At 39.6% G+C, this 21,495-nt stretch overlaps 1 protein-coding gene across 2 annotated transcripts in view; it reads left to right on the plus strand.

The window, feature by feature from the left end:
* Positions 1 to 21,495, plus strand: part of cpne5b (copine Vb) — a gene marked incomplete at both ends in the record, with an annotated part of 168,184 nt that overhangs the window by 66,338 nt on the left and 80,351 nt on the right. The window contains 4 exons of one of the 2 annotated variants that reach the window (XM_083892908.1): positions 1,440 to 1,543; positions 5,418 to 5,457; positions 6,290 to 6,304; positions 10,140 to 10,216. In XM_083892908.1, the coding sequence (XP_083749034.1) occupies positions 1,440 to 1,543; positions 5,418 to 5,457; positions 6,290 to 6,304; positions 10,140 to 10,216 (236 nt within the window). The remainder of the gene's footprint in view (positions 1 to 1,439; positions 1,544 to 5,417; positions 5,458 to 6,289; positions 6,305 to 10,139; positions 10,217 to 21,495) is intronic. The other variant, XM_083892907.1, reaches the window with a different exon arrangement.

The following is a 21,495-nucleotide window of genomic DNA, read 5'->3' on the forward strand; positions in this document are numbered from 1 at the left end:
TCGACGATGTAGCCAGCACTAGCAGAGCGAGCGGTTTATGATGTGACACAAACTTCACTCCTCTCAAATATGTCAATGGAACATTTCAGAAGTGAATTCTACTGCTCCAAAAACAACAATAACAACAACAACAACAACAACTTAGCAATATGAATTCTCCTGTGATCCACAAACACTGGTCTGATAGTATTGACTGAGCTTGTTTACAGATGAAGGTATCGTACAAATAATGTTACATACGTTGTGTTTTTTGTTTTTTTTTGCAAATTTTGCAAATTTCAACAGTACAAATAGCTGCTTGCAGATGTTTTTCCTCGAAGGGTGAATTCCTTGAATTCTCCACTTTGAGGAAGATGACAAAAAGCGTTTTGCGTTTCCGTTTTAGGAACAGTGATCCCGATTTTCGCGACTGCTGTTGCTGACATAGGTGGCGGGTGAAGTACACGCTGCACCATCTTTTGCGATCAACTTTTATATCGCCACATCTGGAAAAACCACCTCATGAGAGTGTGAAAATGTTTTAGTGATATTTGAGAGGTATTTTTGAAATGTAGGTGTTTCCATTACCAGTTTATAGTATTACAATTTCTGTGCATGAAGACCAAAATGAGGCGAAAATTACACCATCAACTGTAACAGTCTTCCACTGCAGCTTTAAGTAAATACCTGACAATTATTAATTAAATGACTCATTAAAGGGTCGAGCTACGTTTCAAAAATGTTGGTTTTTCACTCCAGCAGCTGTCGTCACCTGATGTCATAGTTGTTGGGAGGGAAATCTAAAAATAAGGGTGATTTCAGGAGGCTTTTGATGATTTGTGTGTACTTTCTCATTTACATATAAGTGTGTGTAGCTCAGCTTTTTCCACCGTGTAGGCTATTTAATCAGTATGTGCAGCAGCTGGACCTGTGGTAGCATTTTCTCTGGCACGGTTCCCTGCTTTTGATACTTTAGGAGTGAGAATCCCACTAATTAGGCAGCCTTAATCAGTGTCTTTCTCTTTCTCTTCCTCTCCCTTCCCACTCCTTTCCCACTCCCACTCACCCGACCCCAGTTTCTGTCCAAACCCGTCCGCTGAGCATGTTTTCCCTCTTTTCCTCCCAAGCCATATTCTTCCATGCTCCTTTTCTCTCCAGGTCCATCCATGTTGTTTTTCCTTGGCTTCTTGCTACACATTGTTCTTGTCGCTTATCTCTCTGTGGGTTTCAGGAAGTGAGTTATCATTGTAATTAGTGTGGAAGAGGAGTGAGGATCAAGGAGAAAACACACCCGTGGCTTTCTCTGTGCAGTCGCAGCAGTGTGAATTTGTGTCTGCTAATCACGTCTGCAACGTTATGTGTTAAAAAGGAAGAAGAAATTTAAAAGTTAAAAGTTTGTCTCTTAATAAAGTGTTGTGTTGTGTTTCCTCTGACCTCCCTTTTTCCTTTCCCATCCACAGTTTGGCAGAACAGAGGTGATAGACAACACCCTCAATCCCGACTTTGTCAGAAAATACATCTTGGATTACTTTTTTGAGGAGAAGCAGAACCTTCGCTTTGACTTGTGAGTGAATTTCTTTGAAGTCGTGTCCTCATCACACTGTCCCTCCCCGCCCTCTGTCCTCCTTCACTCCATTTCCCCTCGCACTCTGCTGTGTCCCTATCACATTTACCACATGTTGCGTTCTTCTAACCTCAGAGGTGGGAGCTGATGTTGACAGAAGCCTGCAGAAAACAAACCTGGTGACACTTTATTTCAAAGTCCTTGTAATAAACACTTCATAATCCAGTCATAAGGTGCTTATAAACACCAGTACATCAAATTCAGTGCCAGTAAAAGCATAATCAACACATTTATTACTGCATTTAAGACACTGATAGGTTCATATTGGAACCTTGTACAAATGTTAACAGTTTATTTATTAATTTTAATAAGACACTGTTCCCACTTTAGGTTAAGTAGCTGCAGATGCATTGTTACTGTTGATAAGTGCATAATAAAGGACTTGATAAGGCATTATTATGCACCACAAATTCTTGTCTTTCAAATTCAAAGTCTTTATTCATCTTGTAAAAATTGAAATGTGGTCTTTATTAATTAACAATCATTCAGTCTTATTGATTAAGTTAATGATAATATACAATAATAAATGTTAATTACGGCTTCAACTGCCATGTATGTAGCTTAATTAAACATAATTAATTACATAATAAACAATTTATTATTGTCCATGACAGGTCTGCAACACTATACAAGTATTGTAAAAATAATTATGCCAAAATGTATTCATTCTGCTTTTATGACCACTAATATGACTTATTTATGTTCATAATCAGACAACATCTTATAAGTGGTTTGTTCATTGTTAATTAGAGCGCATTACAAGGACCTTAAAATAAAGTGTTTCTAAAAAAAGCCTTTGTTGTGGTTACTCTTGTTGGTCGCACTTTACATTAAGTTTGCACTTACAGACAGAATCACATGGAATTCCAGCTTCCAATTTCAAGTAGCCATTTCCTTTTCATATGGGTTCAGCACCAAGGACAGCACCCAGTGGTCTGTGTGCATCAGTTTCAGTTCAGTACCCGCACAGGTGCCATGAATCTGTACCAAGAATATCTTACACTCTCTGAACACTTTGAACATGATCCCTGTTCAAATATCACAGACACTCAGGGGTGATGATGAGATGAACAATAATCATTCTGACTTTTTTCATCCTCACCAAAGTTAAAGTTAATAAACACTGGCTGTGGATCTTTCTCTAATCAGCCCGTGTTTCACTGAAACAGAACAAATCCAATCATGTTCTCTGTCATTCTATGCTATAATTAATACCAGGATCACCATCCCTGTGGTTTTCTGTTTTCTTCCAATGTCATCATCATTATCCAGGATTTCATTTTTTTTTTTTTTTCTGTTTTTAATTTTGGTCAAAGAAAAATGCACAGTTAAATTGTGTTCAGCTAAAAAAATGGAAGTTAGTTCACAGAAAAGACACACACACCCCCCCCCCCCCCCCACAAACACCCCCCCCCCCCACACACACGCACACACACACACACACACACACACACACACACACACACACACACACACACACCTCTCATCTGCCATTTTCTGCCATTTCTCCAGTGCAGTGAAATGCAAAAGCTGTCAAGATGTTTCAGTCAAGTGATTTCCAAACGCCGTCCTTTATTCACTGAATTGTTACCATTGCACTCATTCATTCAGTTTATCGATGTGACACATTTTCCACTTCCAGCATAAAAACCCTGATGTGATTTCAAGATGTTTCATTCTCTGCCTGTCTGTCATTCAGGTCTGTTTTTAAAGCACAAATCCAACCATGCATAAAAACAGACCAACTGCCTGAAATTCACCTGCGTTTTGCTCAAAGGATGTGGAAATCAAGAAGTAAGACGTAAAATAAATGTATCTTTATTTAATTGCCAAAACTAGTGACAGGCTGTTCATACAGGTCTTAAATGTAACCCTAACACCTAAGCCTCATAATATTCTGCTAATTTAACCATAAAAGTGTCAGAAAACATGTTCTCTGAATATGTGATTTTGACCATTTTTCAAGAATAACTTTGAATATGTGGCAGTTATTTTTCAACATACTGTATTTTACAATTTAAAATTAAGAAAATGTAAATTGATTTTAGAGAGAAAAACTTTGCAGTTATACATGGACAACAGATTTTGCATGTTAAATTAGAATTATGACCAGTATAGCTTTTCTCCGATAGCACAAACCATTGCATAATTACAGTAATGCAAAGTGCACTTATGCAAATGTCTTATCAGCGATACCCTTGGCGTTAAAGGCTTAAGTCTACCATCATAGAATGTAAGAGCAGTGTGAGAATCAAAATCAAAAAGATGTAGTTTAAGCACTGAATGGCAGCTGTCGCCACCTCGTGATTAGTTTAGTTATTTTAAGTAATATTAATCATTCAAACCACGTCCTCTTTAAAATCAAGCGACTTGTATTTCTTGATGATGATTTCTCTGACACATGATGGGATGCTCAAAACACATTTGAACATGATCGTTCTTCCTCCTCAGCACTGTGTCTTTTTGTTACAGCTCTTTAATCGTCATTTCTCTTTGACTCCACACAAACAAACATTACATCCTTTAAACTTCCACCTTTAACCTGCCTTTAATGCCATCAAATAACATGTGTAACAAGTTTAATTTCCTTTAATAGAGGGAGAAACACAAATGCTTTAATTTGTCCAGCTTTTGATTCACTGACGGGATCCATTGTATCACCAGGTGTTTCATCTTAGTACCTAACATTACTCTCTGTCCCTCACTTTCATTGCTTTTTATTCAAATGAAAATCCGACAAAGCCTAACACTCATTATTATGGAAAAGGAGAACAAAAGCCTGGTTACACCCTAGCTCTGCCTGACAGATAATAACTTCTAATAAAGATGTTTTATTTTATTTCATCTATACCAGTGATTCCCAAAGACTTTTCTCAGGGTCACCAACCCCCGATCACTCACTCATCTTCTACCGCTTTGTCCTCCACATGAGGGTTGTGATGGTGCTGGTGCCAAGCTCTGCTGACACATCCTGGACAGGTTGCCAGTCTATCACAGGGTCACATATACTATAGAGACAAACCACTCACTCTCATACTCACGCCTACGGTCAATTTAGAGTGGCCAATCGTGGAAGGAAACTGGAGAACCTGGAGAAAACCAATGCACACACGGGGAGAACATGCAAACTCCATGCAGAAAGGTCCTTGTTCTGACCGGGCCTTGACCGTGTGGCCGTCCCAAAACCAATTTGCAGAATTTCCCCAACCTATACATTTTAAAAAACATGCATCATATGAAGAGTCATTTAATTTCTTTGAAATGTTTAATTTACCATTAAGTTAAAGATATGGATGTAAATGAGTTGCTAAATGGTGCACACATTTGCTCTCGTCACGTTTTTTATTTTGGGAATCACTGGTCTACACTGTAGGTTTATTGTTCCAGTGTGTAAGAATTAGTGACATCTATTGGTGAAACTGCAGATTGCATCAAGCAGAGGAACAGGAAACTGGTGGCAAGAATGGAAACACTCTTTCACAACTCCCTTTATTCTCACTGCCATGTTTTAAACTGATAATAAATGGTAAATGATTTATATTTTCTATTATTTAAGAATCACCACTTTCTTTGTTTTAGATTTGTTTTTCTTTCCCCTACATTTTTAGGGTTAGAGAAAACAAAAACAAACATTATTCGGATGTTTGTTTTTGTTTTGTGTGAGAGAGACTCTTCTTTCTGCTCCTACTAGGCTCTGTTTTGAGTGCTTTTCTTTAAGAGTATATATCAATCAACATGTCCTCACTTAGATAAGAGTCTTGACTCTAGCTTTTGAAGTGAAGTGGTTTCCCTACTCTCATTTTTTCCCTTTCAGGTACGACATGGACTCCAAAAGTCCAGATCTGTCCAAACACGTGAGTGCATGCGCTGAGTTTATTCCTGAGCCACTGATAAATGGGGGCCAATCTGGAGTAAAATCTGACTTATTATATCAATTGATTGTGAAACAGGGGGAGAAAAGATTGGCCAAACCATTTTATCGTTGGTTTCATGATGATTTTTAGATTTTTGTTTCTGTATATTTTAGTTGGGCGTTGCCTGCTGCATGGTTTTACCATGATGAAATAAAGCAAACCCTGTTTATTGCCTGTTCATAGATTTGTCCAAATACGATTTCTTTTTCATGTTTAGACTTTATCGTGTTTTATATACATTGTGATTGTGCTATAAGGACATTTATGTATTTATAAATAAGTCTCATGTTTTATTGTTTTGTTTGTAGTAGTAATAGTGGCACAGCACTGATAGACAGTCATGCCCACTTCATGTAGACACACAATGCTTTTACTGGTTAGTTTCCATTGTAGGCAATGTTTTATTAGTTGAACATGATTATGTGGTTTCACTGGTTAAAAATAACATGGTTTATACTGCAGGCTGGAAACTATGGTAACAGAAAGCATTAAGTTTGCTATCTAAATAATCCATCTAGGTGATTATTGTATGTATTTGGATGATCTGGGTTTGCATTTTTTCATCAGTTGTATAGTTTTGTGCATAAGTGTGTTTTTCTTTTACTTTCCGGCACAGCATGCGTTGTCTTTCCACTCTCACATCATCTTAAGCAGTGCTAGGGATGTTAGGTTTATGGTACGTATAGTGCTGTGTTGGTATATGATGTGCTCTGTTATTGTTGTTGTTGTTATTGTTATTGTTGTTGCTGCTGCCGCCCAACCTTTCTGGAAGCCTGCAGAACTCAACGTAGGTCCCAGCATCTCTCTCACTCATGACACTGCATGGCTGCTGTCTCATTAATGATCCTTCCCTCAGGAGGAAGGATGGTGTCACCGATCAGAACGAAAAACAGCAAGACTCAGCTACTTGTGCAGCTCTTAACAAGTGCTGTCTTAAATGGCTCCACAACAACCACAGTCTTAAACAAGACATTTGGACTTTCATCAGTTTTTGTCCCTTGTATTTGTAACATTTTCAAAAGATAGTTTTTTTTTTGTGTTTTTTTGAAGTAGGGGTGTATGAAGCATGTCTGCGTAGTCATTGTGTTACATAGAGTAGACAGTGTTCAGTGCTCTCTCAGTTTAAAGAGAGGAACACTGGAATATGAATGACTCATTCAGTAAAACAGAAAAAATCCAATTATTGTGTTGGTCTGACTAAACCCAAATTACATATTCAGTCTGGCTGAAATTGTACTAAATCTAATTTCTCAAAGTCAGATTAACACAATGGTTAACCACGTTGTCATTACAACATTTCTTTTGCACGTTCAAAGGGCTATAACCCATAAATTGTGTTCAGATGTGTCAGATCTCTCTCTCGTAACAGGCAGCGTGCTAAACAAAAAGAAACACTTTCTAAAACATGCTCTGTCTAAACATTAGTAACTTATACACCCTGACTTTTAAAACACAGAACTATTTCTTTAAATCAAAAGATTTTCCAAGCTCTTCTTTGGAAACATTGGACATAGTAGACCACCGAGTCTCTCAGATGAAGCACAGACTAACCCTCTGTTGAATTATTTAGTTTGTGCTACTTGGGTTTGGATTTCCATCTGTGGCTAGTTCAAAAAAGACTGTAATTTAACAGATTTTTTTTTGTTTTACTTGTCAGAATGAAGTAGATTACAGCTGCTCAGTTCTGCGTGATACCAAGACATGACTGTCCAGTTAAAGACAACTGCAGATGAAAGCCATGTCTCAAGTGTTTACATTCATGTCCCACATGTTTGTGAATCATGTTTAGTGCTAGTGTTCATGGTGCTTTTATCCCTCCCTCCCGTTGCTCGTCTGTTGTCATCCCCTAATTCAAACCAGTGGCTCCCAACAAGTCAGTTGTGTGATATCATGGGTCATGGGTCCATTGAGATTGATTACTATTTTGGTTGATACAATCCAAAAATGGAACATGTATTTTGCAGTTTGGGGATTTGGTAAAAAGAAAAAAAAAAGTGTCACTGATTTGATGAAAATAAATTGGGCCACCTGCGACTTACCTTCGTTTGTAAAGTCAAAAGCCTCATGCTGTTAAGTTTTAGTCTCAGATTGGACGAAACAATACAGACATCAAGACTCAGATAAATGTTCAAATCATCTTAATAGCAAAAGTTTGCCAGCAAAGTTAAGGATTCATCCAAGTTCAGTGCACAGACAACGGGTGTCAAAGATCCAGAAAGTCAGAGTGTCCAAGTTTTATGAAAATTAAAACTGTCTGGGCCTTTCTGTGTGGAGTCTCTCTGTGTGTGTGTGGGTGAGTTTTCTCTGGGTTCTCTGGATTCCTGCCACAGTCAAGGCAAATTTGACACTTTACATTGAGTGTGAGAGTGAATAGTTGTTTGTCTCTATATATGGCCCAGTGACAGACTGGTGAATTGTCCAGGGTGTAGCACACCTTTTGGCCTATGTTAGCTGAGATTGGCACCAGCGACCCTCGTGTGGAGGATGAAGTGGTAAAGATGAGTGACTGAGTAAAACTGGACGTTGGAACAGGATGAACATGGCAGGACATTATTATCTATGGCAGAGGAGGACAGAGCAAGTGAGGCATAAAGAGACAGACAAAAGTTGCAACATTCGCAGTAGACTTCATCCATGACATTACCCCTGAGGGTAAACAACAATCTGGTGCAGGGCTAAACCTGAAGACTGGGTATTTATAGCAGGTGGTGAAGAGTGGCAATCATTGGGAAGAGCAGCAGCTGTGTTGGTTGGTTGCAGGAGCAGGAAAATGGGACAGTCACAGCCACGCCCAGCCAGCATCAGGAACAGACAGACAGGGGGCGACAGAGAGGAATCATCCAAATAACAAGGGATGGAGACTAACAGGATCCTTACACATCAAATGAAATTCTTTTATGAACAGCTCCAAATCACAACATACACATACATCCTTACAATATTATATATGGAGAAGAGAAACAAATAGTTCAAACAATGAGCAAGCACTTCTGACAGAACCAGACTCAAAGTGTGAAAGGGTGAATAGGGGACAAATGAGACATGGTGGACAAAAGGGGGGGAGAGAAAAGGAAAGAGGGAGACAAGTTAGACCAGGAGCAGATGTTGTATTAAGTTCAGTCAGGAAAGTTTAGAATGGGCTGAGATATATATTTTTTATAACATTACAATGTCATTTACACAAGCAGTAGCAAGAATTGTTTCAAAACATTATACTGATATCAATTTTTAAACAGAGCATATTAATGATGACATAATATAACTACTACTTATAATGTTAGCCTCACAACTGGATCTGGATCCTGCAGCCCTGAATGATAGGGAGGAAACGTACAAACTAGGACTGAAAAAGAACAGTGTTAGTGTCAAGTAATAATGTGATATCCGTGATATTCCCCAGCAGAGATGGTTCAGTTTTCTCCCGAGTTAGCTGTAACCATAAGCTTTAACAACAAACATGCAGTTGCTTCTGGGCTGCACTGTGTACAGTTTTGCAGCTTAAGATTATAGTATTTTTGTCTGACTGTCAAAATGCAGGCGGACTTGTGGTTTTGTCGAGCTTTGTCAAACGCTCTACTTGAGCTTTGTAGTGTTTGAGCTAAATGCATAAATGTGATTTGATTGGCTATCATATTTGCATATAGGCTTTTGCTGCCAATCGTAGCTGGCTTCTGCTGCACAGAGCATGAGCAAAGCAAATGAGACACAAAGGACTTTAGCACTTGATGGCAAGTCTTCAGAAACGTTTCACTTGATGTCTCTACCATATAATTTGAGCGGTAGGGGGCAGCCCGAGCTGTTGTCTCAGAGAACTGAGCTAGACTGGTTGGGATACACTGTTTTAAACCCTGCTTTCCATTAATACCTTCACCATCATGACCACAGGTCAACAATCTTGCTTCAGATTCTACTTAAAAACTGGACGTGATTGTTGAGCAGAGCAAACTAATTGGGTTTAGGAAGAAGTAAGGAAGAAGATGAAGCATTCAGATATTCAGTTTGCAGACACAGTGTCCAAGGACACCACCATATTTTTATTATTATCATTATGTAACTAAAAGCATTGCTCCAACAGTCTCTGTTGGCCAGACCATAGACCATATATGAGAACTAGACAGTGAAGTGAAGCCTAGGAAGTAGGAAGGAAGTAGAAGTAAACCACAACAGGGTGACTCCACTGTTGGCAAAAAGAACTACAAAATAAAGTCAAACTCTGACTTTATTTATGACGTCAAAAACATTGTCCTGAGGAATTAATGGTCTGAATCCCAAAATTCCAGGTACTCTCCAGTATGCTATAATGTCAATTTTGTCAAATATGTTACCGTTTAGATGAAAACAGATGATAAAGCGTGAAAAATATGATTGCTGATCTAATCGCAAAATCTGAGGCTCCAAAGCAGGAGTTTTTGCAACTGGAAGGTTAGGTCCATTTCTTATATACAGTCTATGGGTCAAACAAGTGGATGCACACACAAAGTAAATTTAGGGAGCGTAAGCCAATAAGCCTTTTTTGAAGAAACAAATTCAGGACTTTCTCATTTCCAAGAGTGACAGCACCATGCTTCAGTTCAATTGATGTCTGTCTGCTTAATATACCTTCCTTCCTTGCCTCCTTACAGGACTTTTTGGGCCAGATGTTCTGTACCCTTGGGGAGATCGTAGGATCACCAGCAAGTCGACTGGAGAAACCACTCGGGTAAGTTAGCGCCAGTTATTAAATATCGAAACTTTGCTAAGCGTGAACATCAGAAGGAAGAAAATTGCTTTGAAGTCATATTAAATGAGCATTTGCAGCTATACTTCGTTTGTTCTGATAATTGTACACGAATGGACTGAAGTGATAGTTAATTTGTTTGGAAGAGAATGAAAAAGAGGAGATGGGACAGAGAAAATAATTTGGTGTGTTAAATTGTAAAAAGACAGGAAGAAGAAGAAGAGGGTGTTTTTGATGACTGTCTTTAAAGGAGAAGGTGAAGTGCGTTGCAAAATTACCTAAATTACTGCTCCTCTCCAAAGCGTGTGCTCTTTCATTGGCAGAGAAAAACGTAGTGCTAATGGAGCTATCCTTTTATCTGTCTTTATACCACTCTAACCCACCATCACCATTATCCTCCGTCTGCCGGGTTCTTTACATTCTGGTGGAAACATTTAAATGCTGCAGTCAGTGGCATTTTCTACTTCTCAGGTCTAACTCTGTTGCAGTGGAGAACAATCAGGGGAGCAATAAGATACTGAAATTCAACTTTGCTGGTTTCGATGCCAGCATTTGACAATCAACCACAGTAATGACGTAACAGTTTTTCACTTTGTTTCAAATGTGCCAACGCAGTCTACTAAAATATATATGTCCCAACATGAGGTAACTACAGCCTCAAAAATATTTTATAAAACTACATTCTATTTAGAATTCCTGGCCCCAAAACCCCATACGTACATATATATTGTTGGTTTGCTTGATCAGGGCACAGATCTGCAGTGGCATTGCTTGGATAAGTTTATGCAATGTTTTTTTTTTGTTTTTTTTTGTTTTTTTTTTGTTTGCACTTTAATAGAACATTACAACAAGGAGCATGTCACATTAAAGAAACAAAAATATAGATAACAATAGATAATATATGATAAAGTACAATGAGTCAGTGCTGGAGAGGTTAGAAACCCTGGAAGGGTTTATCGAGAACCTCACCATTAAATAAACAAGTCATTGTTTAGATAAAACTTTCATCTTATCAAAATAAGATGACAAAAATTAATGCGAGAGAAAAAGAAAAAAATTTAAGAATTTAAACAAAATAATCAAAATAAATAACTAAACAATGTTTCAAAAGAGAAATAAAAATAAAAATAATAATAATGATGATGATGATGAATCAAGAAATAAATTAGAATGGCAAAACAAAGTAAGAAACAGAACAGAGTATTAAGACAATCCCATAGAGTACAGATGATCTTTTAATTTCCTTTTATAGACAGGTAGGGAACAAGTATATCCACCTGACAGACAGACCACCCAGGTGGATATACTTGTTCCATAAAGTTACACCTTTATATTTGATGGAAAACTGTGCTCTAGTTGTACAACAAAGTGGAACATGCAGCAGCATAGATTGCCGAGTTGTTCTGGAGTGAATGTTTGAGTTAATACATCTATTTCAATCCACAGTGGCATTCATTTTTTGCCAAGATTTTTGCCAAGTCTTCTCCACCACAACCCAAAGATTTTCAGTGACGTTAACACGTGTTGACTTTGTGGTGCCAGTCCATGTGTGAAAATGACTCATGCTCCCTGAGACTGATGAATCTTTGGCCATCTTGGAATATGACCAGTGTACCTCATGGTCATATAGTTCGGTCAGTTTTTAGGCACATAACATTGCTGACCCAGATCATAACACCTTTATTAGTATGTGACAACCTTTTTTGGTTATTGCTATAGTTTAAAGCAGGGGTCTCAAACTAAAATGACTTGGGGGCCACTTAGTGTCTAGTCTGGTCTAACGGGGCCAATGAAGTGGAAAAAATAGTCTTACTTTTTGGGAAAAAAAAACATCTGTTCAGTAGGAGTGGGGTGATATGACTTTACAATTGTATCACCATGTATTGCAATAACGATATTTATCACAGTAAATTCCAAATAAAAGTCTTTGTTTTTGATATAGAAGAAGAACATTGTTGGATTTGTAATTGTATTCCCATGGGCCGTGAGTTTGTGACCTCTGGTTCAGAGTTAAAGCTGTAGTGCATAACTTTTAAATATGAACCAAGGCCTGAAACATTCAAGCCCTTGTCAAACAAATTCAGAATGCAAACAGCTCCACACAAATGTGTTTCTCAGTAGAGCACTGTTTTGTGTTTGTGTACTGCGATTTGTGTGAGTGATTTTATGTCATGACTGACAGTTTGAGTGCGGCCGAAAATGCCAAGAATCTCCCATGGAAAGTTTCACATGTAGATTCTTCTGCTAAAAATAAACCTGGACTCTCAGTCCGGGAGCGAGTAACAGTATATATATTTATATATATTATATATATATATTTTTTGGGCTTTTATTGTATTTAATTGATAGTTAAGTGGGGATAGGAGGCAGAGAAGGGGAAAGACATGCAGGAAAGGGCCGTCCGACACGGGATTCGAAACTACCGCCTGCAGTGAGGTCTATAGCCTCAACATGGGACGGCAGCTCTACCAAGTGAGCTATACGCTGCCCCGAGGAAGATAGTATTGGGCAGACCTCACTTTATTGCTCTGTGTGTGTGTGTGTGTGTGTGAGACTCAGCAGGAGCAAGGAGAGAGTGAAACAGTATTCCATGGGTGAATTCCAATTCCTTGCTTAACCCTCAATCTTAACCCTCAATCTCAAAAATGCGCGCTCCCTCTAGTGCAAGTGCTGTCCCGATTCTCAGAAAAATTAAGTTGAGGGGCAAGTTTAAGGGCTGTATCGCCCTCAATATTGAGATTTTCCGACACCACCCTTGCGAGCAAGGGCTACCCAGAATGCATTGCGTGTTTTCACATAAGAAAGATGGCGTCGAAAGCAGCGAAGCGAGTGCGATACAAATTAAGTATTTTCTTTGTTAATAGAGATATAAAAATGATGAAAACCATTGTATTATCTTAGTTTAGGCCCATATTATGGATTACTGACGTCATTGTTGCGTAACATTTATTTTTATTTTACGATCTTTTGTATATATAGCCGTCAATATGTCAATAGCCGGCCGGTGCGCACACGCGATCGGTTGCTATGGTTTACTTTTCAATAAGCCGTGGTGTGTGGGAACTGTCAGCTGAATATGTCCGTGGTTGTGGTATTTGTATGAGTATCATCTTATAACTAACTGACAACCTAATAACTTGACTGACAAACGGATCATAATAAATAATCGTGACGTAAATGTGTTCTTCTTCTTCCTTTTTGGAGTTGAGTACTGGACGCAGCTTTCGCGTTATTCTGCCCCCCACAGTCTGAAGACGTATCTGCATTTAAGGGGTGTCCCATTTCTAAGTGACAAAATAACCCTCAACACTTGGTTTTGAGGGCCAGTTAAGATTAAGGGTTGAGCTTGAGGGTTAAGATAGGAATTGGAATTGGCCCTTCTGAAAATGTTTAATCTCCAACATGCATCAAACAAATATCTATAATGTCAATATTTAAGCAGTCTTGCGTGTTTAGCGACAGCACTGCTGAAAGCTGAACTAATTTTTTTAATTAACTTCTTTCCAAGTCACTAGTCACTGTGTGTTGCGTATAAAACAACATTAAGGGCAGTTTCGTGCAGCTGTGCTGTGGTGACTCCACCCACATTGAGGAGGTACTATAGTAATGGAACACGATACCAAACCGTCACGCTGGAACGGTATATTGCAAAAGCGCCATAAAAGAGAGAATACAGTCCTATTTTTATCAGTGAATTCATGATGGTGGAAACCTGCACATGATGCTTAATTTTCCCCGGCATCACTATGATTCAAGTGTCACGTCTCATGTTTTTACTTGGTCATCAAACTGTCTCTCTTTGGATTGAACTGTCTGTTTATATAAGATATATACTGTCTGTTATCATCGCAACAGACATTACACCAAAGGGTGTTCTCTCGCTCCACAGCGCTCCTTTGATGATGACAGAGCTTGAGAACAGTTATGTCAGTCACTGTTTGGATTATTTTTTTCCCCCCAATGATGTGTGCATGGTGTTTACTCGAGATTGTAGTTGTGGTAATAAAATGTTCCCCTATATAAGACCTAAAGGTAGAGCATATACTGTATATGTATGTATATGTATATAGGAAATACAGCTCTTTGTGAATTATTCATTTTTAATTTGGGACACAGTGCGGTTTAAGATAATACAACAGCTTGCCAATTTTTCTTTTCATGACAACCTGTCATCTTTTTTATTGGGTGCAGAATGAAGCTCTCAGCATGGTGGACAATTTGAATGTCTGCTCCTGCTATTTTCACAGTTCCTCTCTTGAAAGCAGCCACTTCACTGCAACGACATGTGAAACACATTGAATGCATTAAATTTAATACAACTAGTGTGTTTAACATGGTGATTACATTCAGGACTTGAGGTTTCATTGAAGTGGACTAAACATGTCATTGGTGGAGAGTGGCAGAGATGGAGGAGCAGGGGGTTTGGACAACGTAAGCTGTATCCTTATCCCTCACCTTAATCAAAACTGGTTAATATAGTAGCCAGACCTTCACATAACCACAATTAACATCTTAATCTTTACCTCGGAATTTAGTTTCTACCTCATGAGGACTGTGTTTATACCCGGTCCCAAAACAAAAACAAGCACACACATTCACACAAACTTGGTTTTTATACCTTAAGCCCAATTTATACTCCTGCGTAAAGTGCTCTGCATAGGCTACGCAGAGTCCTCTGCGTCGACACAGAACCTGTTGTAGAGTCTCTGCGTCGTCTCCGACTGCACGGAATATTTTTTAAGTGTCCGTCACTCCTTCAAGGGACAACGGAGACGGCAAGAGCTGCGATTGGTCCTCAGGACAGGCCGAGCTAAGCTGCTCTGTGCCAGCTCACAGTGAGCACCGAGCGTCCACAGAGGCGGAGCTGAACACCGCCGACTTCGTCGCTGCCGAACTATAAATACGTCATATCTTAACACACACAGCACATGTTTAGACTCTAAATGGCCAATTTCTCGCCTCAAATTATCTTAAAACTGCGTTCCGGTACACAGAAAAGTGACAAACGGCCACTGTTTCAACAACAACAGTCTTTCTCCTTCGGACGCCATTGCTCACTGTAGCCAAAAGCACAACAACCTTGCGCAGCGACCCCTACTGATCGGGCGGGAAATTGCAGCGCGTATCCGTCACCACGACGCAGGAGTATAAAGGCTCGAGTGGTCTACGTGGTGACGCAGACGGATAGCGCATTACGCAGTCGGAGAAGTATAATGTGGCCTTTGGTGAGGACACATCATTGATATAATGCATTCCCTAGCCCCTTTCCCTAACCTTAAGCATCACAACTAAATGCCTAATCCTTAATCTGACCCTTACCTAAACCCAGTTCTAACCCTAACCTGGTATTATCCTTGAAAAAGCCTTTTAAAGTTGTGGGGCCCGGACAAAATGTCCCCACAAGGACAAAATGTCCCCACAAAGATAGTTTTTTTTAGTTTTAAGTATTTACGGGTTACACACACACATACACAAACAGTGATGCATTGCCTTCTTTGATATGCAGCCTGGTGGAGTTTGTTTTTATGCTTCCGTGGTAATGAAGAGTGATTCATATTCTATTGCTTGAAAATGTCAAGACATTTGTCTAAGCTGTTTGCAGCCAATGGGAGAATCTTTTTATCCTGTGTTTGTTTACTGTGCCTCCGTCGGCCCTCTGCTTCTCATTTCACCTGCTTGTAGGAGGTAAAATGGAAATACTGTTGGGTGTAAGTCAAAGATCTTTGGGAGGGTTACACTCCGAGATAATAGACACATTTCCTGAATAGATTTAAATTCTGCACCTTGGTTTAATGGTGTGTTTTAGTTCTGTCGTTTGTTTGGTCTCATTCATTTCTTCTTTCCTGGCTAATTGTGACGGCTTTCATCTTCTTGAAGTGAGTGCTTATTTAAATATGTAGAATTCATTATTGGGAAACTGGCAAACCCGGGAGAGAGAGAGTGATTTGAGGTGATAGAAACTAAGCAGTTGACATCACAAGATGAATACGCAAGCGCACATTTGCATTTCTCTGAGTTCACTGAAAAAGTCCTGCCCCCTCCCCCGTGACCCAAAAAAATGACCCAAAAAGATGTTTTGACTGAGTTAATGGCCGTCAGTATATGCCTCCATGATGATTTTTGACAAGGTTGAATTATAACATAATGACTTGACAGACAATTACAGACTGTGAGACTTTCATTCAGTCTATCGTTTACCTCAGAGGTGTTTCTTTAAACATGAAATGAAAAATACGGTCACTTTGAATGTTGCTGTCCATTTTTGATTGGATTTGCTCTCAGGGTCCCCCTACAGTTGGTTAACGGTATTGTTTGTTACAACTGTCATAAAATAAACATGTCACTGTAATGTGCACTTGCCGACAAGCCAACAACACTCTGAAGCAGGACTTCTAAGAAGAGCAGTGTTTATGTGTGTTATGTGATTTTCTGCACCACTGCGGTATGTGCAGGACAATTTTCTTTGAAAAACTGATTTATTTTGGCTCTCTGATTGTGAAGTTGGTTATTTAAGAATGAGATCTATGCCATAGAAAATGTGTGGTTATTGAGGAAGAGCATATTGTATCCAAATTAATGATCACCTTTTTTTGTTGCTGTTCCTTTTTGTTCAACTAAAACATATGAAATTGTCAATGTGGATATTGTTAGTATGTCTGTATATCTAATATGGAACCACTAGACGGACCGTGACGTATGCCGTAAAGTAATATGTTGTAGTTCTTTTTATGGCATCAAACCCAAGACTAGAAGTTCCATTGTGCCAATACAGGTGTTGCAGACCTTCTCAGGCTTTGACAGAGGTGACATTCAACCTGTTGTAGGTTGATGGACCATTAAAATAATCTTGGAGGCATTATTTGAACGATGAAATCCTACATAGTGTCCCTATAAGTTTAGCCCACATTTCTCCATTAAAGCCCAACGTCGCTGTGCAGCTCCAAAGTGTTTTGAGCAATTGTACTTCCATTCCACTCCTAAATATTCATTGATTCATTAATTCATTCATACTGCAGTTTGCAGTTTATTTTTTGGCTCCATATTGAACTGTATGTTGTGATGTTTTGTTGGTGAAGGAATGGCTGAGTTTTGCAGCACAACGTTATTGTGCGTATGAAGCAAGAAAAAAGAAAGAATATATAGTATGTATTAAAGCTGGGTTATAAATCGTTTTGTTGTTTAGGGCAATTTGTTTTTCATGAGAATCGGAAAATTGAATTTCCTCTTTAACGGCTCTGCTGTTCACAGCAGTCTGACCCTGTTTGTCTTTAGATGCACACAGCATGGTAGGAAAAAAGGGAAGAGCTAGTCTGCAAGAAAGGCACAGTGTCATCTGTAAATTTGGAACTGGTTCGGTTTTGTGGCGCTAGACCACGAACAAAGCAGAAACCGCTGCAAGTTTTGTTTGAAAGCTGTTGCAACCAAAGGGAGCAGCACCAAGAATTAGTTCCAGCACCTCAAAGGGAAGCACGAAGCCGAGTGGGAGAGAAAATAACTGTCTTCAGTCGTTGAGTAGTTTTCACATTGCATCCCGCACAACAAAAAATGAACCCACTGGAAATGCATTATTGCTGCATGTTGCTAAAGATAAGGTCCCCGTGTTAAGACTTTGCCACTGGTAAGCTTGCTGAAAAGTTATATTATTTTGTTGTTCACAATGCCAGGGCCTAGTGTCTTGTTTATAAACTTGTTTTGAGGCTTGTGTTTTGTTGCACTTAAGGGGGAATTGTGTTCAAATTCCAGAAGGGAAAATAAAAGCTTGTAAAGCTTTTTAATATTTTCTGTGATTTGAAAAAAAATTTTCGACCCATGGTTCGATACATTCCACGATTTTAACATTTTAAAAAACATTTTATTTAAACAACATTTACTTGTATAACAACTTAATGTAACATTTAATAACAATATTTTGGAACACTGTGAACAGATTTGAACATAAATATATAAATAACAAAAGATTTCTCTCTTTTCTGTAACAAAATAATACTGTTGAAAAATACAAAGTAAATGATCAATCAGACTGGGATTTGTCCCCAAAGCATGCTGGGAAGTGTAGTTCTTCATGAGAAGCAGTTTTGTTCCAGTGAATATAACTTGTTTTGATAAACAGCAAAGGTAAGACAACATTTCCGCTTATATTTCTTGAAAGTCAGTTGTTTTGCTCTTATTTTGGGGCTGGATCCGTGAATCTTGTCTGTAGAGTGATGAAAATGGTACCGTTAGAATATGTGAATTATCTGCTGTTTACATAATCACGCTGACGCTCCGGTGCCACTTTTCAATGTGTGAGCTGGAACGGGTTTTTTTCACCTCCTGCGGGTTTGATCCATCGGTGTTTTAACTGTGTTTGGTGAACATAAGAATGGTTTCAATGAGCTTTTAGCAGAGTTTCTGACCTTGTGTTTGTTAAAGTTAGACATGGTTTTATGACGCTTTTGTCGCTGCGTCTGACGCTGCTCCCGGTAATGGGGACATCAGTAAAGAAGAGATTAACGGGATTAAAAAATATAACACGTTAATGATGACTGTAATTAATTAATCACAATTAACACGATAATTTGACACCCCTAATAAAAATAAGTTTGGTAGCACTAACAGCTCATATCAAGTGGCTGACTGGAAAAATAACTGGGAGTTGGAAAGGGCGTTTTACGATTCTGTTTTCTCACGCCACGAGACAGGTTCGTGGCTCTGTGTGTCGCGATTTCGATTTTGATACGAATATCGTTACAGCCAATGTTAATGTACATTATGAAATGCACATGCTCCCTTTGGGGCAGGTACACAATAAGAGCTATTTTAAGCTACAGGTTTTTTTTTAAGCAAATCCCATTAGAAAATGAGAGTTTTAAAACAGTTTCCACCAGAAACTGGTGTAGTTAGAGCTGCACGATATTGGTAAATTTTCTGCAAATTCTCACCAGATGGGGGAGATTGTTGGCGAATCGTAACATAATGAGAGGAGAAAACAAAACCTATTATACAGCTTTGTGACTCTGTGTGTGTGCTGATCTCGCAGTAAATACAGTCAGGTGGATCTCACTTGTGTGGCAGAATTGTGCTTTCCCTTTTCAGAAAGTATCCAGGTTTATTACAGGAAGTCGGTATATTTGTCACTGTTCACTTTTTTTGGGGTTGTGCACGTAAACGACACGTGACTTAAACAGAAACAAACAGACATTATTTCCCTTTCTTTCCTCTGGCTCGGTTCATTCTGTCTCTGTTTCTGTTAATCTAATCTAATGTTTAACATCTTTTCCGCTGTTTTTGGTGTTGAGTGTTACAGCAACTTCCAGTCCCGTCATATGTTCTACAGCCGACGGAGATGCTGTATTTTCTGAAACAATGCTGTTTACGGAGAACTTCCGTCTGGATGTGGCCACAGTTTCTCCCTCTTGTTTATCGCTCATCCTCGGTGTGTGAGGTTACAGCATGTGTATGGGGGAGGGGTTGACTATGAGCTGATTGCTCAGCGAGAGAGCGAGGGAGAGAGAGAGCAAAGCAAAGGAGTCGGCTCAGAGATGCTTTTCTGAAGCAAAACAAAAGTTGACATGTTCTAAAAAAAAGAGAAAAACATCTTGTGACTATCGCGATGACGATGCTCAAACGATACATCATGCAGCCCTATAGGTCATAACATTTACTCCATTTATGACGCACAGTCCCATTTCAGTGCTTGGCATTTAAATCCCCCGTGTAAGAAGATGGTTATGCAAATGCAGGTAGTGAGAATCCCCCACCAAGGAAAATTACATATCATAGTTTGCTCTGCGGGATGTGAAATCAATTTTGTGGTCTATAATTTATTCAAGGTTGTGGTTGATGTTACTAATACTGACACGGCTCACGAGGTCGCAACAAAAGTGAGGCCACGCCATTTTATTCAACATTCAATCACATTAAACCAAATTAAATGATCAACATTGCTTATGTTCAATTTGCCAGCCTCTCGTGTGGAGCAGTTAATAATGTTCATGTCCGATGTCATAAAATACCAGCTGGTGTCTCCTCTATCTTGGCTCACTGTAAAATAACTACAGCTAATGAGAGCCAAGTGGAGTCAACTACACAGACATTGGCCGCGTTTCCCAGATTCCATCTTTCTTAAGGACTTAAGAAGGCTCTTAAGAAGGAATGGCTAAGAAAGAGCGCTAAGATACGGGTGTTTCCCAGACGCGTTCTTAACTGCCTTCTTAGGAGAACCGTAAAGGCCACATTATACTTCTCCGACTGCGTAATGCGTTATCCGTCTGCGTCACCACGTAGACCACTCGAGCCTTTATACTTCTGCGTCGTGGTGACGGAGAGGCGCTGCAATTTCCCGCCCGATCAGTAGGGGTCGCTGCGCAAGGTTGTTGTGCTTTTGGCTACAGTGAGCAATGGCGTCCGAGGGAGAAAGACTGTTGTTGTTGAAACAGTGGCTGTTTGTCACTTTTCTGTGTCCCGGAACGCAGTTTTAAGATAATTTGAGGCCAGAAATTGGCCATTTAGAGTCTAAACATGTGCTGTGTGTGTTAAGATATGACGTATTTTTAGTTCGGCAGCGACGAAGTCGGCGGTGTTCAGCTCCGCCCTCTGTGGTCGCTCGCTGCTCACTGTGAGCCGGCACAGAGCAGCTTCGCTCGGCCTGTCCTGAGGACCAATCGCAGCTCTTGCCATCTCCGTTGTCCCTTGACGGAGTGACGGACACTTAAAAAATATTCCGTGCACCCGGAGACGACGCAGAGGCTCTTCGACAGGTTCTGCGTCGACGCAGAGGACTCTGCGTAGCCTACGCAGAGCCCTTTACGCAGGAGTATAAATTGGGCTTAAGATCAAGCCAAAGAAGCTTCTTAAGAAGCTCTTAACAAGAGCTGTTCACCACGGTGGTGCTGAAACTGAATCAATCGATGCCAGGCAAATCGATCACCCACCGCTTTATCAGCACATGAGTCACACACAGCGCCCCGTGGTCCCCCCACACAGGTGCAATTAGGCTCAGGGGCGCCTGCAGGAATTAATGCTATGGTACGCACGCCCATCAACTTTACACAGCCCTATAAAGACTAAGTTACCTTTAGATTTGTTTTAGCGTGCCGTTAATGTATGGCGTTTTGACAAGCACACCAGTTGTCTACCTTGTTATTGCCCATCTGGAATAACTCCTCTAGCTTTACTGCGTCCATCCTCCATCCTTTCTATTGTCGTTGTTTATAAGAACTTGCGATATCCATGATGAGTACTGAGTAAGTGGATTAGCTTCACATTATGTGTTGATAACC

The sequence above is a fragment of the Microchirus variegatus genome, assembly GCF_963457635.1.
Source record: "Microchirus variegatus genome assembly, chromosome: 7".
NCBI classification, from domain to species: Eukaryota; Metazoa; Chordata; class Actinopteri; order Pleuronectiformes; family Soleidae; genus Microchirus; species Microchirus variegatus.